General features: G+C 46.5%; 1 protein-coding gene across 1 annotated transcript; it reads left to right on the top strand.

The window, feature by feature from the left end:
- Positions 1-3,734: 3,734 nt before the first annotated feature.
- Positions 3,735-14,573, top strand: MARCO (macrophage receptor with collagenous structure). The gene is made up of 15 exons (XM_027677920.1): positions 3,735-3,929; positions 4,980-5,081; positions 5,467-5,694; positions 6,118-6,153; positions 7,372-7,416; positions 7,766-7,873; positions 9,156-9,263; positions 9,383-9,427; positions 10,046-10,144; positions 10,240-10,293; positions 11,300-11,344; positions 11,479-11,586; positions 12,846-12,887; positions 13,197-13,370; positions 13,674-14,573. The coding sequence occupies exons 1-15, from the start codon at positions 3,815-3,817 to the stop codon at positions 13,802-13,804; spliced, it is 1,440 nt and encodes a 479-aa protein (XP_027533721.1). The 5' UTR covers positions 3,735-3,814; the 3' UTR covers positions 13,805-14,573.
- Positions 14,574-15,520: the final 947 nt, after the last annotated feature.

Raw genomic sequence — 15,520 nt, 5'->3', positions numbered from 1 at the left:
AAAATTCAACAATCTTGTTCATTTCAAAAAGACAAAAGACTGAAAAAACAGGTAAAATGGGGGGAGTGGGGGGAACATCCTTCACCGTCTTCATTGCCCTTCTTTGGATGCTCTCTAATAGCTTAATATCTTTCTTATACTGTGGTGCCCAAAACTGTCACAACATTCAAGGTGACACCACACCAGTGCAGATTAGAGTGGGACAATCCCCTCTATCAATCAGATGGCAATGCTTTGCCTGATGCCCCCCCGGACATGGTTGGCTCTCCTGACTGCCAGGGCACTGCTGACTCAAATACAACTTGCCATCAACCAGGACTCCCAGGTTCCTTTCCTGGCACTGCTTTCCAGCATCTCATTCCCCAGTCTGTACAAACATCCAAGGTTGCCCCATCTCAGGTGCAGAATCCTTCACGTCTCCTTGTTGAACTTCATATGGTTGGTGATTGCCCAGCCCTCTAATTTGTCAAGGTCTCTGTGCAGGGCCTCCCTGCCTTTGAGGGAGTCAACTGTACAGCTCTGGTCACTGCTGGCTTTGCAGTGGGCATGTATGAGCTGTGTCACATGTCAAAGCACAACTACTTGGTTTTTCCTGTGGGAGAGCAGTGTGGTCTGTGGTCAGGATTATTTTTTGGTCTGAAGCACATCTGCAGAAACATGAGTGCAGGTGTTGTGATAAGGAATAGACTGTCACCTTTTCTGGCTGCCACTCTCACTTCAGTTTAGAGGCAACAGCAGAAATGGTGGAGATTCCTGTCTCAGCTTACCTGATATAGGACCTGTTTGTGCCATCATCTCTTCTTTTCCTCATCCTGGGAGGGGCATGAAAGCCTTCCGAATTCTGCATATTTATGCCCAAGACAGTCTGCAATCAAATAGATGAGTCTGGAAAAATTACCTTCTTATGGACCAATGGAGAAACATCTCTTAGCTAGGGTGTCTTCAGCAAATCACAATTTCAGCTCTTTCAGGACAAATGGTTATCCTGAGGAGGCTGACATCTGTCCAAGTACCCTGGCAGTACCACTGCTGGGAACCACCATGTTTGGCTGTTGCCAGGTTGGAGTTTTGTGTTACATCTCTTTGCTCTGTCGTGAGCTCTTGATGGTGGCGGATGCCCGCAGCAGACAACAGTGGTGGAAGGACATGAGAAGGGTAGTGGGTACGGCTGGGGACTTTACCCTCCACCAGCCACTTTCAGGCCACTTCCTATTCATTCCACCAGCAGTTCCCCCCAGGCCCGTGACTTTGAGGCATCTATTTATAAAACTTGGTTTATATGTGGTGCACATTTATAGGGAAAGCATGGGGAGCACCTTCTGCCTGTCACGAGCCACTGATATCAGAGTACAGGAAGGGAAGGGATGAGCCAGAGGACTTCAAGCTCTTCCTTGAATGTCAGCAGAACATGTCAGGGGATGCAGGATGAGCAGCAGGAGGAGAGGGACTGGAGCTTCCTCTGAGAGAGCCCAAAGGATAAGGCTGATGGCCCAGCAGACGTGTCCCATAATGTGCTGGAAACTTCTTCTATTAATAATCCTATTGTTTCAGCAAAACATCAACCTAGGGAGATTACACTGAATCAGCAGTTTCTTTTCTTTTTTTCTTTCCTGATTTAGTAACCCTGATTGCAAAATCAGAGACCTATTGCTGCAGCCGGTGATGGTGCAGTGAGAAATGAAAGGCATCAAGAAAGCAGAGTAGGAAGCAGGAGCAGGGAGCACACGCAAAGGCTGAGCCAGCATTCTGGTAGATTGTCTCTGGCATCCACAGTGTGACTGAGACCCCCACGTGCACTGGGAAATCCGCTGCCTGTGTGCAGAGGCTGACACCCAGATAGAAACACACCACAACACTCCCAGGCAGCCAGATGCTCACCTGAGCAATGGGAATGTGGCAGCTCGCAGAGCTGCACGGGGCTACATTAGCTAGAAATAAAGGTTTGACCAGCTGGTTGGGCAACTGCAGTCGTAGGGATCATGACTTTCTCCCCCAAGGAGCACTGTATGTTGAACACTGAAGCAGTGAAGATCGGGGCTGTCAGAATCAAGGGTGTCTACCCCTGCTTTGCACCCATGCCATCTGGGTCACTGGGAGTGGCATGGCCACAGCAGGACCATCAGTGGTGCAAAAACTTATCCCTGAACTTCTTTCTCAGGGAAGGACAGCACAAAGATCTTATTGCACCTTTTGTCTTTAGGAGGGCTTTTGAGAACTACAGTTGCCAGCTTATTTTTAATGCTTTGAAGTAAAATGGATTTGACTAGAAGTATTGTTAAAAGCGTCTCTGCTGTAAATGTGCTCCCTGGGTGCACCTGAATCACATCCATCCCTATAAACATCCACTTGGCAGCACAAGTGCAGTCATCACCTGGGCCAGCAAGAGTAGATGGTTTCAGGCTTGTGCAGAGTGCTCAGCTGGACCCCACAAACCATTAGAAATGGGCTGGATACAAGCCCTTACCCCAGTGAGGAGGTGATGCCATGACGGTAGAGGATGCACAAGTCATTACTGTGGCTCACCTGATCGGTGATAACCTCTGAAGTCACCCTAGTTCAAAGGGATATCTGAGCCCTTCACAAGGAAGCAAATTATCCCAATTCCTATGGAGTGTAGCAGAATATATGATAATGGAGGATTTCTCTTCCTCCCTGCTGGTGACAAACCAGTTCACAGCTGCACAAGCACATTTAAAAGGAGAACACAGAAGTAGATTTAAAAATCCCCACATATTTTTGGTTTAGGTCTTTCAGAGGTCTGTACATCAGGTGCAGAACAGAGGGCTTCACTTTGCACACAGGGTGTGGATTTCCAGCTCACCTCTACCTGAAGCTTAGGCCACACTTTATTCCATGGCCAAGCAAAGCAGTGAGGACGCAGCAGCCCTGGAGATGAACACAGACCTGCAGCCCTGGAGCAAACTGTGTGCCAGGGACTGCCCTGAACCTCGAAGAGGGCAGCACATGGTGGTGACAGCGTGGATGAGGAGGGCTCTTACCAGCACCTACCAGCAGCTCCTGCCTGTGGATTTGGGTGAGTCACTTTGCTTTGCAAAATCAAAATCAAATATGACACAGAGATGCCAAAGTGCAAAATACCGCAGCAAGGTCTGCAGGGGTGAATATTACAGCATGTGAGCAAAGAAATGGTGAAGAGGTAGGAATTGTGTTCCTGGGTGTGAAAAATGAATCAGGGAGGAAGCAGAGGCTGGAGGGACTGCAAGGAGGCTGCAAGTGTCTTCTCCATACCATCCCAAAAGCATTTAGTCTTCAGCATCCCCCATCCCACCATCATTCGTTTGTCTTTACAGCTCCTCCTGATTCTTTCCCTTCTTTGACTTCAGTAATGCACCATCACTAAGGTATCATCTTGGTGCAAGTTACCGTGTGTTTCATTACTACAGTCCTTAACTTCCCCTCCCTGGGGAGGGATCTCCAAGCTAACACTGCACATGAGATCTTCTTGACTACATGAGGAGGTTTACTTGTGTTAGGAACAAAATGTCCATCTCATGCCTAACACTGCTATAAAGCAGAGATGTTGAATTACTCCTGGTTGAGACTCTTTCAGGATCCTGCCCAAGGCTCCACAGACTCCAAGTGAGAACATGAGGACAGCTGAACTTCTTAGCTGTGGGATTTTTTGAGGAACTGTTCAAATTACCACATCAGAGTTCTCAGTAGTTATAAAAACTGAGCAGATAGGAAATGCATATCAGAAAGCATATCAAATCAGGAGATAGAGAGGAAATCCCTTCAGTTCTTTATTGTCCATAATCGGACAAGGCTTTAGGTCAGCCACAAGAAATTTGTCATGAAAATTAAAGAAACACACGGGGAAGATCAAAATTTGAGTGATATGAACAGTCTCAGTATTTCCGACAAGATTGGGTTTGCCTCAGCTTCTACCACAACCTTTCAGATAAGTGGTAAGATTTCTTTTTATTAAATGGATTTTATCTGGTCTAAAACAACAAATAAAAATGAAATATTGCATATTAAATACTTTCTACAGTGATTTTGCTAGTAAATTAACTGCCATTTAAGAATGGAAGTATGTCAAAATGTCCTTTCTAGCCAAAAGCTGATGCTGATCATCAGAAAAAAATTAGTTATTTTCCTGTTTTAGAAAATGCCTAATTTTCTTGAGTAAAACTTTCATGTCTTAATAGTTAAGATACTAAAATCACCAGACCCAATAAAAAATGTACGTTTATGAATTTTAGCTGAGTATAAATATTTCATTGCTGACTAAACTATTCTATTGTAAAACCAATTACAACATTGTACTCTTTTAAAACTAAGACTTTAAACTCCTGATTATATTACTTTGAAAAAGAAAAAAAAACTCAATTAAGAGTAACTTACTGAGTGTCTGAAGTAGTTATTAATGCTTCTGAAATACTTTTTTTCTTCCTGAAGGGCAAAATTTGATGAAGCAGTTTATTTCTTTTACACTTTGCTGATAATGATTTGTTTTACATGTTATGACTTGTCCTCCATTTGTTCTTCAGTTTATTATTGATTTTTCATTAGTTTTGATGCATACATGCATCACTGTTGGAATCACATGTATGCAGCACTCTGGATGGAGAGGGCATTGCTTTGAGCAACCTGAATGCTGAATGGCAGCCTGGGACAACTAAAAGCAATGGAAACAAGGTGTTTATTGATGCAGAGAGGGGAGAACCACCACATTCATACTTGTTATAGGCTGGATTAAGTCTTGATGGAGTTGAGCTGGTTAAACTAGCTAAGGAAAAGACAACCAAGTGAATTGTAGTGCAAAGCCCAGAGGAGAGGAAGGCAGCCTGCCTTTTGACAGGATCAAGCACTCTCATAGAGGGATCTTTCTGCTCCCCATAGCTAGAAAACACTGCTAATTTATTGTGGCCAAGCCTGAAAGGCTGGAAGCAAGCAGAGTTTGTAGGGCAGAGCATGTGTGGGAGGGTGCCTACCCTACTTCTGTTGTTTTTTAGAGCCTCAAGGCCAGAGGAAGCCATCCACATGCTGTGCTCGAATGGCCCTTGGCGTCTACCTGCTGCTGCTGACGGCCGGCCAGGGGCTGCTGGTGTACAAAGGTAATGCTACAACCTTACCATGGGCTTGGCATCAAAAGAGAGCTTTGCTGTGTGCTCTCAGGGCACGGGCGAGCGGGAATGAGCACGCAGATCGGAAACCTCTGAGGGGGCACGGAGGCTCCTCTGCACACCGGGAGGCAAAGCAGCCGCTGCAGGAAACTATTCCCCTACCCCAGACATGTGCTTTGCATTTGCAAAAGCACTCCCGGCTGCACTCCTGGCTGCAGCAAGGACTGGCACATGAAAATCACCTCCCTGGTTCAAACAGGGGTGGTCTTTATCCCCCGGTGTTCTCCCAGGTGCTGAGGAACTGCTCTGCCAAACAGGCATTTCCCAGCCAGACCGGACAGGGAATATTCACTGTATGGGCTTTTTGTTTCCTCAGTGTTTAAGATGGAGAGAGAGATATTGAAATTTCAGGAGCAAAATACCTCCTATACAGAAGAGATTCTGAAGAGCTCCTTTGCCAACAGTCTGATTTCGGAGAGAAGCTCTGCTGAGTACTTGGGACAGGAAGAAAACTGGAGGAGAAGCGTAGAAGAGGAAATTACCATAATCAAAAGCAGCAATGCAAACCTGATGATGATGGTGAGCAACATCACCCTGGTTGCAGGTATGGCTCCATTTCTCCATGCTAGCTCTGCAGTTGGAGAGACCTGGCTCCTCTGCACCACTGGCAAAGCTGGGCCAAAAACCTAGTTCAGATGAACCAGTAACTAGGGCAAGATTTGGTCTTCCTGTCTGTTAGTGATGAGCCAGTGCCCAGGGTTGGAGTTGGCTTCAGACCCTCTGGCCGGGGATCTGGACACACCTGGAGGAGCTGGAGCACTGCCCTGTGCAGACCCCCAGATCCCCTCTGCAGCTGCACATGTGGCTCTGGGATCCTCTCCCCTCCTGTAATTTGTAGATTTGGACTCTGAGTTTTCTCTGAAAGGGTGGTATCTTCAGCCCAGACCTCAAGCCTGTCAATCCCATATTGCTATGCTCCTCACTGAGCACTGACTACTGAAAAATATCCATTAAATATTTATTTCAGGTCCTCCTGGACGCAAAGGAGATCCTGGTCCCCCAGGTATGTTGATAAATGAGCTGCAACTTTTCCTTTTTAAATCTTTCTCTTTATTTCATCTAAGAGACTTTAAGTGAGGATTTGGGATTTCAGTTTCTAGACCCAGACCCTACCCAATGTGCACACACCCAAAGCCCTGGCCATGAGGAGACCCGCTGTACCTTTTGACTGATCCTCCAGGAGCCTTGGCTGGCCCAAGTGCTCCCACAGAGGTTGGTAACCACCACGGAGGAGCATTTTGTCTCTGCCTCCTCACTGATACCCCACCAGAAAAGCTCAGGGGTGATGGAGCAGCTGTACCTGATCATTATCTGCAATAACCATCCCAAATCTCCATGTGGCACAAGAGAGGACCAGTGAGGGGGTTTATGTGCATCCCACAAACAGCAGATAGCTGAGCTTTCTGCCCCAGACACAGCAATTCATGCTGTCCAGCTTACTCCAGGACAACTCAGGGACACCTCCCCAGTCCCTGCCCTGTAGAGCCACAGCTGAACAGTGCATGTGACAGAGATGGGACCTTGCCCACCCTGCCCCTAGGAAAACGATGGCACAGACTTAGGAACGAGCTGGGCACGAGGGCTGTTCTCCACAGCCATACACAAGCTGTTGCCATGGGTACCTGGGGCTTGGGTAGAACTACACCTGCTGCAGGAGATAAATGTCTCCAGACTGTGAGGATGCAGCAAATCCTGATCTAATGTTGGCTCCACTTTGAGCAGAGGTTGGACTAGGCAACAGTTTCTATGCTTCTATGATGATGATCTAAGATGCAACCCCTCTTGGGTCAGGTCTGTGGCTCATCCATCCCTACTTCTTGGCTACACTGATGAGCTTTTCTGAAAAAAAAAAAAAATTATAAAGTTTTTTAAAATCATGTTTTCATATCTTCCTGGCTTCACTTACAACATTGAAACAGCACCTCCTGCCAAACAGTGTTTATTATACATCAGAGCCCAATAGTTCAGTGCACTTTCATGGAAGACCTCCCCAATGGTCCCCATGAGCTGGGCTTGGCTGGATGACAGCTGGCCCCTGCCCAGCCATGCACTCAGCTAAGCTCCAAGGACTTTACCCAAGTGGTTGTGCTGGTCCTTGCCAGCTGAAGATTGGTGACCAAAACTGGTGCACGAAGGATGATTAAAAAATTCATCTCTTCTTCTCAGCCATTACTGGGAATAGATGATGCGTGTCAGCTGATACATGTATTTTATATCTCAGGGCTACGGGGACCACCGGGGACAAAGGGAGACCAAGGAATCCAGGGTAAGGCTTTTCTGAAACCTGAATTACTCCTATGGATGGACATAAAGTGGCTTTATGGATGATTTTATGGGGAATCTTGCCCTCAGTGAAAGTGTAAGTAAGTAAGAATGTCATTGAAGGAAATATAAGCCTATATAGAGCTAATGTGAGCAAAAGCAAAACTTAGCTGGAAAAAAAATCTTATTTTAAAAGTCAATGTGCAACAGTCACAGTGGGCCAATTTCACACTGTCAAGTACATGGAGAGGGGAGTTTGGCTCCTGCCTGCGGATGAGCTGCATGTTCTGCTGCTGGCATTCACTAGGCACTGCATCCAATGGAGCATCAGAAAAGTGATGTTGTCCTTGTAGGCTTACATGGACCGCCGGGCGAGAAGGGGAGCAAAGGAGCTCCTGGTCCTGCTGGTTCAAGTGGTGTGCCAGGAGTGAAAGGAGAAAAAGGACAGATGGGACTTCCAGGTAAGAATTCTTCACTGCTTAAGATTCTCACATGTATTTCTGTTTAAAATCATTCTACACGGAACACTAGAAGGTGGCTTCATAGGTCAGTATATCATAAAAATCCACGCAGCCCTGAGCATGGCTTGCCAGTCAATGAGGGTCCTGGATAAACAGGACACTCAACCTGATCTGAAGGGGTTTGATTTCGTGTCATGTTTCAGCAAAGTTCCCAAAGGAGGGCTGGGGGAAAGGGTCACGCAAAATGTTGACTCTGCACCATGTAAGTTTTTTTATAGAGTGACCTTTGTCTAATGAAGCCACAGATATTCAATTATCAGCCTATCTATCATGCCTAGATTAAAGCACCAATGTTTGCAGTAGGATTTTCATGATATAAAATAATACAATATAATTTATATACACAAGCATGTGGATGTTAGTCATCATTTTAGTGAAACCTCTTTCTGAGAGCTTTATATCTTATATAAGTCTGACTTTATACACCTTAAGTAGAAAAGTTATGCAATGTGTTTCTCCCATATAACAGTCATTAGTGGGCATCTCCTGGATGGCTGTTACTCAGTGGTCCCACATGGGCTGAAAGCAGGATAGGAAAAAAAAGCAGATGATGTGTGTGGTGCAGAGCAGGGAGGACAGTTGGACAGATTGATAAGAGCTTCCTAAGATCTTCCATCAGATCCCATATGCACCAGTGCACTCGTTAGCACAAGTTGCTCCAGAAGAAAAAAGTGATTGTAGGAAGAATACCAAAAGGCAAGAACTTTGGGATAATTCTGGAGCAGAAAGATGAAGGAGATATTAGACTTTAAGTGGGGCACTGTCAAGTAGTTGAGGTCTTTTGGAGCATGCTTATCACCTGCTGAGAGAAGAGAAGGCTAAGGGAAGATAACTCTGGAAGCACAGGAATATGCTGTCCTGTATCTCCACTGTGGCTGGGAGAAAGGAAGGATGCAGACTGCCATAAGGGATATTTAACTAAAGGAGAAACCATTGTAGTGGTAGGGATAGCTTAAGGAATAGACTGGAGAGGTATCACAGCACCACTGCAAGTCTTTAACAGCAGGTCAGACAAACATCTGGCCAGAGAGTCTGGCAGGGTCAGAGGTGGATCCAAAAGACCAGCCCTGTTCTTCTGCAGCTTTACAGGAATGCCACTGAATGACGGCAGGTGTGAGGCCAAACTTTGTTACTGGTGTGGCTAGACAGAGGTGCTCCACAGGCTGCAGAGACAATTGTTTGGTTTTTTTAATTTATACATGTGTGCTGTGCTGTTTGATAGGTGTCCAAGGACAGAAAGGTGACACAGGCACAAAGGGAGACCCTGGGTCACGTGGACCCACGGGTCCTCAGGGACAACAGGGAGTCCCAGGACTGCCAGGTTTCAATGGTAAGTGCAGAGGCCACAGTGTGACCCACCATCAGCACTCGCATGCTGTGGTGCAGGGCTGCCCTAACTGAAGCATTGGGCTAAGCCTTGTTAGCACTGATGTCAGGATCTTGTTGCAGGTACCACGGGGAAGCCTGGACCTCCTGGGCAGAAAGGAGAGGCAGGTAAGCAGTACAGAAGGTGAAGGTTCTTCTAGAGATATAGGACTGATCTCTTTTAGATGGTGCTTCATGGCGAAGAAAACTGCAGCCAGCCTAGATCCCAGCCTGGGTAAGAGATGATGATTAGATGAAGAAACCATGACAATGTTCCATCATGGCTAGGCTTCAAGAATGAAGATTTGGGAAGACAATGTTCCAACATTGTGCAAACTCATGCTGCAGCCCTGGCTGCCTCATCCAGGCCCCACTCACTGCGCAGGAGACTGAGAGGGAAAGAAGGGTCCTGAACTGCGGAGGGCTGTGTCTCCTTCCTGTTGTGTGTGCACATGCAAGGGTAGAAATTGGCTGCTCTGTTAGGAAAGCTCTCGTGCATGTCAAGGCTGACAGACTGCAAGGACCTGGGTCTGTACAGCCTTTCAGTGCAGAGCATCACTCCCTGCTGCACTAAGATTAGTGCTGCCAGAGGAGGGTTGCGGTTCGGACAGACCCAGCATTTGTTTTGCCTTCATAGGCTCAACTCACTCTGTACAGTGCAGGGGCTGGTGATTGAACTGTCTTTCTTCTTATGTCCTTCAAGTTTTGTGTTACATTTCATATGTGCTGCTTTCACTCAACCTCAAGGTGTACCTGGATGGCCTGGAACTGTGGGAAGTCCTGGTCCTGAAGGCAGATCTGGTCAGAAAGGGGAGAAGGGGGACCAGGGGCCCAAAGGTACCCCAGGTACAACACTACTCAAACCTATAACTCATTGAGCTCTTAGTCTGGCCTCACTTTGTATGATGGCTTCACCCTTACTGATTTGTTTTTAATTTTAGGAATAGCAGGCACTAATGGACTCAGAGGTGAAAAAGGAGAACAAGGAGTAAGAGGTAAAGGAGAATAAGACAGGTTTTTGGGTCAACAATCCTCATTATGCAGGCATGAGAAAGGAGGAGATCTGTTGAGTCCTGTTCTTGGAGCCCCAGTGCATCCCAGGATGCCATGGCAGTCCTCGGCCAGGCTGCTGGGGGGTGGCTGTTTACCAGAGAGTTGTTTCTACCTTCTGAAACATGTGTGAGGAGGTGATGTTGCCTGAATTTTTGTATAAATAGAAAATGCACAAACAAAGCATCAGTTTAAGATGAACTAAACAACAACCTCTCTAATCTGGAGTTAAAGACAAATTTTACTGGCTGGAGGGAAGGAGGCATCCATCCTGGCCTCCTCTGTAGCATTGCAGGATGAAGTGTCTTCAGAGGCCAAGTTAGGGCACACAAGCAAGGCCTTTTCTGTGACATTCCACTTGAAAAAGGTCACCTCTCTGTCCCAGGCACCCAAACAACAGGGTGACATTCTGCTGTACAAACCTATTCTGGTGTACTTCTCTTGAATCAGCCCTTTAAACTTCTGAATTTATATAGTGCATGCAACCTCATGGCCTTCAGGATGTAACCAAGGTCCAAGTGCTGCACCTTTCTGCTTTCACTGACAGCTGGATGACAGGGATGAGAGTCACCTGGCCCAACTTTACATGCTCGCTTGTATCTGATGCACCTAAATTTACATGTCTAGGCTGTCTATATGGTTAGTGAAGGTCCAGCTGGAGCGAGAGTCTCTATGCCATCAGTGGAGTTTAGGATATGAAATAAATCACCAGGAGTTGATCTACTTCAGGAGAAGATGTTTCTCCACTGCCTGTATTTTCTTTTTTGACGTGGTCTGCACTGAGTATGATGTGAAATAAGACACCCAATTCAGAGATAGATATCTATAGAATAGACACCTAAACTAGATAAGTTAAAATCCTGCATAAATACTAGTTTGCATAAGCTTTTATAAATGTATAAATATTAGTCTTGTAAGTCTATGTATGTTTGTTTGTTTTGATGATCTTAGGTCTTCCAGGGCAAAAGGGAGAAAAGGGAGACCAGGGCCCAAAAGGTAAACCCTCGTTTTACAGCATAACTTACTCTGACGATGCAAAGCGCTTTAAATGCCATGTTCCACCTTTCTGCATCAACACATTCTTTCCTTGGGAAGATACAAAGGCAATTACTTTTTTGCTTTACACCCAGGCATCCAAGGCCTAGCTGGTCAAAAAGGAAGCAAAGGTGATTCTGGCACTCAGGGTCAAAAAGGAGAACCGGGACCAAAAGGATCCAAGGGAGACCGAGGATTGTCTGGTAAGACTGTTTGCCAAGGGGTCTGTGGAGCTGATGGTGCATTTGGGTTCAGGACCGTAGATCTCAGACTGGCACAAGCTGCTCTGAGGCGTGTTACAGAGCTCATTTGGAGGAACTCAACAGACAGATTAGCCTTCCCAGAAGAGGAATGTGCAGAGTGTCACATGTACACCCTCGGAGGTGCGCTAAAAGACATGCAAGCAAACAGATGCATTAGATTTTCTCAAATCACTGATCTTACAAAAAACTGTAACAAGCAATGTCCCTTTTTGCCTTGTGCAGAGACATCTTGCAGCATACCATGTCACAGGGATAAATCCCAGATAAACACAGCACTCAGGAACACAAAATTGTAAACACCTAATAGTGAGGCTATTTAACTACACCTTGCTAATTGTAGGACACAAAAGTTGTTCAAAAGGGCCAACACTACAGCTACTCTCCTTCCTTACCCCCGCCTTCCCATCACATGGGTTTCCAAAAACCCTAAGACCTGTAGTCAAAAAAAAACCCCAAACAGTAGTTATAAGAGGCCATGGGAAGCAACCAGTGCTACATATGATTTTTCTTTTAATTGTTCACACAGAATAGTAGAGGAATCCTCAGAAATAAAGTAGATCATAAGTGAGGCTTCTCCATGCACTCCTCCTCTGGAGCTTTGCTTCTGGAAGAGGGGAAAACTGTAACTTGGCTGGCTCCAGGACAAGCACTGCCCTCTGGGTGCGTCTCATCTTCTGGTCCCCAGAAGGAGACAGCAATAAAGGCTTTCTGGAGGTAGCTTTTGGGGGAAGAGCTCATTGGATTTTTTCAAACACCCCTACTCTCGAGACCAAGATGCTGCACAGAAATGTGGAGGACTGTTGGGAGCAACTTTCTGCTGTCTCTGGAGAACAAACCCCATGATGTAGATCTTCATTCAAGTACTTTAGGAGATACTGTGCCTGCTTCTGGAGAGCCCAAAGGCTATCAGAGATGTCATTTTACAGGTAGCAGTGGGAATGAGACACATTTTGCACATGTGAGTGGATGGGATTTTGACACTTTTCTTGCATCACACATTAGGAAAACTTTGCTGTGCATTATCGTACTTTTCTTGCCACATTTCTTCTACATACCCTTAGTCACTTCAGGGTTTTCATTGTCCACAGTGGGAGGGAATTTTCACATCTCTGACTCATACAAGTATTCAGAACAAGACAATAACTGGATTTCTTTGTAAGCAGCTTTCAAATGTTTGGTTTTTTTTTAATTTGGAACAGGTTCCCCAGGAGCAAAAGGGAGCAAAGGTGAAAAGGGAGAAGGTACTGGACTTTCACTTCTTCTCTCACTTGCCTTCTGGTATCAAAGCTACCTGAGATCAGGACCAACATTCCCCTCTGCTCATTCTGGTTAACCCACAGCACAGCTACCAGAACCAAGGGGTCTGTGCTCTGAGTTGCAGCCTGCTGTCTCTGGATGCAGGAGGGGGTTGAATTGTAGCAGTAACCTAGTCCCACTGTGGCTACAGCCACGGAGATGGGAACATCCCTCTGGTTTGGGTGGTCACTGCTTCTGTCTTTCTTATGTCTGTATGACCCATAGAGTTATTTTCTTCTCCCCTAAACTGCCAGCCGACTCCAATCATATACGGATCGCGGGAGGAAGCAACAGGGGCCGTGTGGAAGTCTTATACCAAGGGACCTGGGGAACAATATGTGACGATCACTGGACCTTGCAAGAGGCTGCTGTAGTCTGCCGAATGCTGGGATTCAGCCGTGCAGTCTCTGCTTTCACAGCTGGTGGAGGTGAGTCCACAACAACTTTCCACGTCCCCAGGCCTGGCATGGGTGGTTACATACAGCAATGTCACCTACACAAGCAGCAGGAGAGCAAAGAGGATCTTAACAGGGCAGCTCATTCCTCTTGGGATGAGTGAGCTACATGTCAAGTGCTGCTTGAACTGTGCCCAAAAGCTTGATTTCCAACAAGCCAACCATGCAACTCAACCATGCAACATGCCCACTATTTACAGGGGTCTCTTTAAAAAAAGTGCATAATCCTCTTTCTCTTGACCAACATATTTTTTTTGTTTACTTCATCTTCCAAAGGCACTGGAACAATTTGGCTTGACGAAGTACATTGCAGTGGGTCTGAAAGTTCAATTATCTACTGTTCAAAGAACAGCTGGGGTTCACACAACTGCGGCCACTCTGAGGATGCTGGAGTGGAGTGCAGATGATGGGACACAGAAGCTGCCCTGGGAGCTGCTGCCACCTCTACTCTCTCTGGGGCTTTTCTTCATGATGCTAACCCAATTTCATCAGGCTGTGCATGTAGTCTCCTTACCAGGTCATAAAAGTATTGGCAAAGAAATATGAATTTTTCATAAATCAGTAATGGTTGCAAGACCCACAGGTAACCTGAAACATCCCGGCTGTCACAAAACAATTGGAGCTCAGGCATGTGAGCCAGTTCACAGCTTTTCCAGCTACCTGACAGATCACCTGCAGGAGCTCACAAGTGTGTGACCTCTAAGTGCACAAGGAGGGAGATGGTCCACGTTAGCTTAGTGCAGTGAGAGAAGAGGCTCAGTGTGCAGAAACAAGGAGTTTCTGCAGCTGAGCTGACTAGTCCATCTCATCACAGTAGGATTGTGAACCTGAGCCTAAACCCCCCAGGGAGCGTATACACCCAAGACAGCAGATGCTCAGAAATCATCAGATGAACTCTCTGGCATGCAAGTATAAATACTCTCCAGAAATGATGCTGATCACAGGTTAAAGTGCAAAAATAAGTGCCTGGGATCTAGGTACCTTACTATCCTGGTTTAGCATAGCCCTTGTTTTTGACCTTAGCCAAGTCCCTTGCCTTCTCTGTCAGTATTTCCTAACCAATCTCCAGGAGCAATACCTTTTGCCTTTTCTGGTGTATAAAGCTAAGCATTTAATACCTTCAGAAATTAGATGATCTAGTAAAGCAAAAGGATGACAAATAAAAAACATATCAAATCATGGTGTATCAGAAATGAATAAGCTATTGATTGGTGTTAAAAATAAATAACTAAATAAATAATAAATAAACAGATAAATAAAATTACACACACATCTGTAGATGTATTAAGAAGAACATATTGGACTGGGCTTTCCTGGCTCCTGTGCGATTGATGCAATTTACTTTCAATAAATAAAGTTTTCCAGTCAAGGAGAACGGCTGGGCATATCCCGATGGAATGCCAGCGGCGCGGTGGGACCCGCAGGATGAGCCGCGGGCACTGCCCCAGGACCCATCAGCCACCTTCCTCCCCGCGGCCATCCCCATCACCGCCCGCGGCTCCCGGTTATCTCAAATGCTCCTTCCCGGCACTAAGGGGAGCTCAAGGGCCGCCGCCCGCTCCGAAAAGCCACCGCGGGAGGTCCGCGGCATCGACTCGGCTCGGCTCAGCCCGGATGCTGCTCCTGCCTCCTCGTCCCCGCTGCTTTATCCCACGAGGAACCGCGGTTCCTGCGCATCCCTCTTTGCTCTGCTCTTGTGAGACCCCCACCTACGGCACTGCGTCCAGCTCTGAGACCCCTGGCACGGGAAGGACACTCTCTCTGCCGAAGAGAGTCCAGAGGAGACCGCGAAGATGCCCAGAGGGCTGGAGCACCTCTCCTCTGACGACAGGCTGAGAGAGTTGGGGCTGTTCAGCCTGGAGAAGAGAGAGGCTTTAGAGCACCTTCCAAATACCTGCCAGAGATCTGGAGAGGGATTTTTGATGAGGGCATGTAGTGATAGGGCAAGGGGGAATGGCCTTAAACTGAAAGAGAGTAGGTGTATATTAGCTATTAGGAAGAAATTCTTTACTATGAGGGAAGTGAGGCACAGAGTAGCTGTGGCTGCCCCATCCCCAGAAGTGTTCAAGGTCAGGTTGGATGGGGCTTTGAGCCACCTTGTCTAGTAAAAGGTGTCCCTGTCC

Source organism: Neopelma chrysocephalum, unplaced genomic scaffold, assembly GCF_003984885.1.
Source record: "Neopelma chrysocephalum unplaced genomic scaffold, ASM398488v2 Primary Assembly neopelma1_44, whole genome shotgun sequence".
NCBI lineage: Eukaryota > Metazoa > Chordata > Aves > Passeriformes > Pipridae > Neopelma > Neopelma chrysocephalum.
Note: the sequence above shows the minus strand (reverse complement) of the source record. Positions and strands in the feature narration are given on the sequence as shown.

Coding starts and splice junctions, on each gene's coding strand:
- MARCO (XM_027677920.1), top strand. CDS start 3,815: ATGAAAATTAAAGAAACACACGGGGAAGATCAAAATTTGAGTGATATG. Junction 5,082..5,466: donor GGGGCTGCTGGTGTACAAAG/GTAATGCTACAA, acceptor TTGTTTCCTCAG/TGTTTAAGATGGAGAGAGAG. Junction 7,874..9,155: donor AGGACAGATGGGACTTCCAG/GTAAGAATTCTT, acceptor GCTGTTTGATAG/GTGTCCAAGGACAGAAAGGT.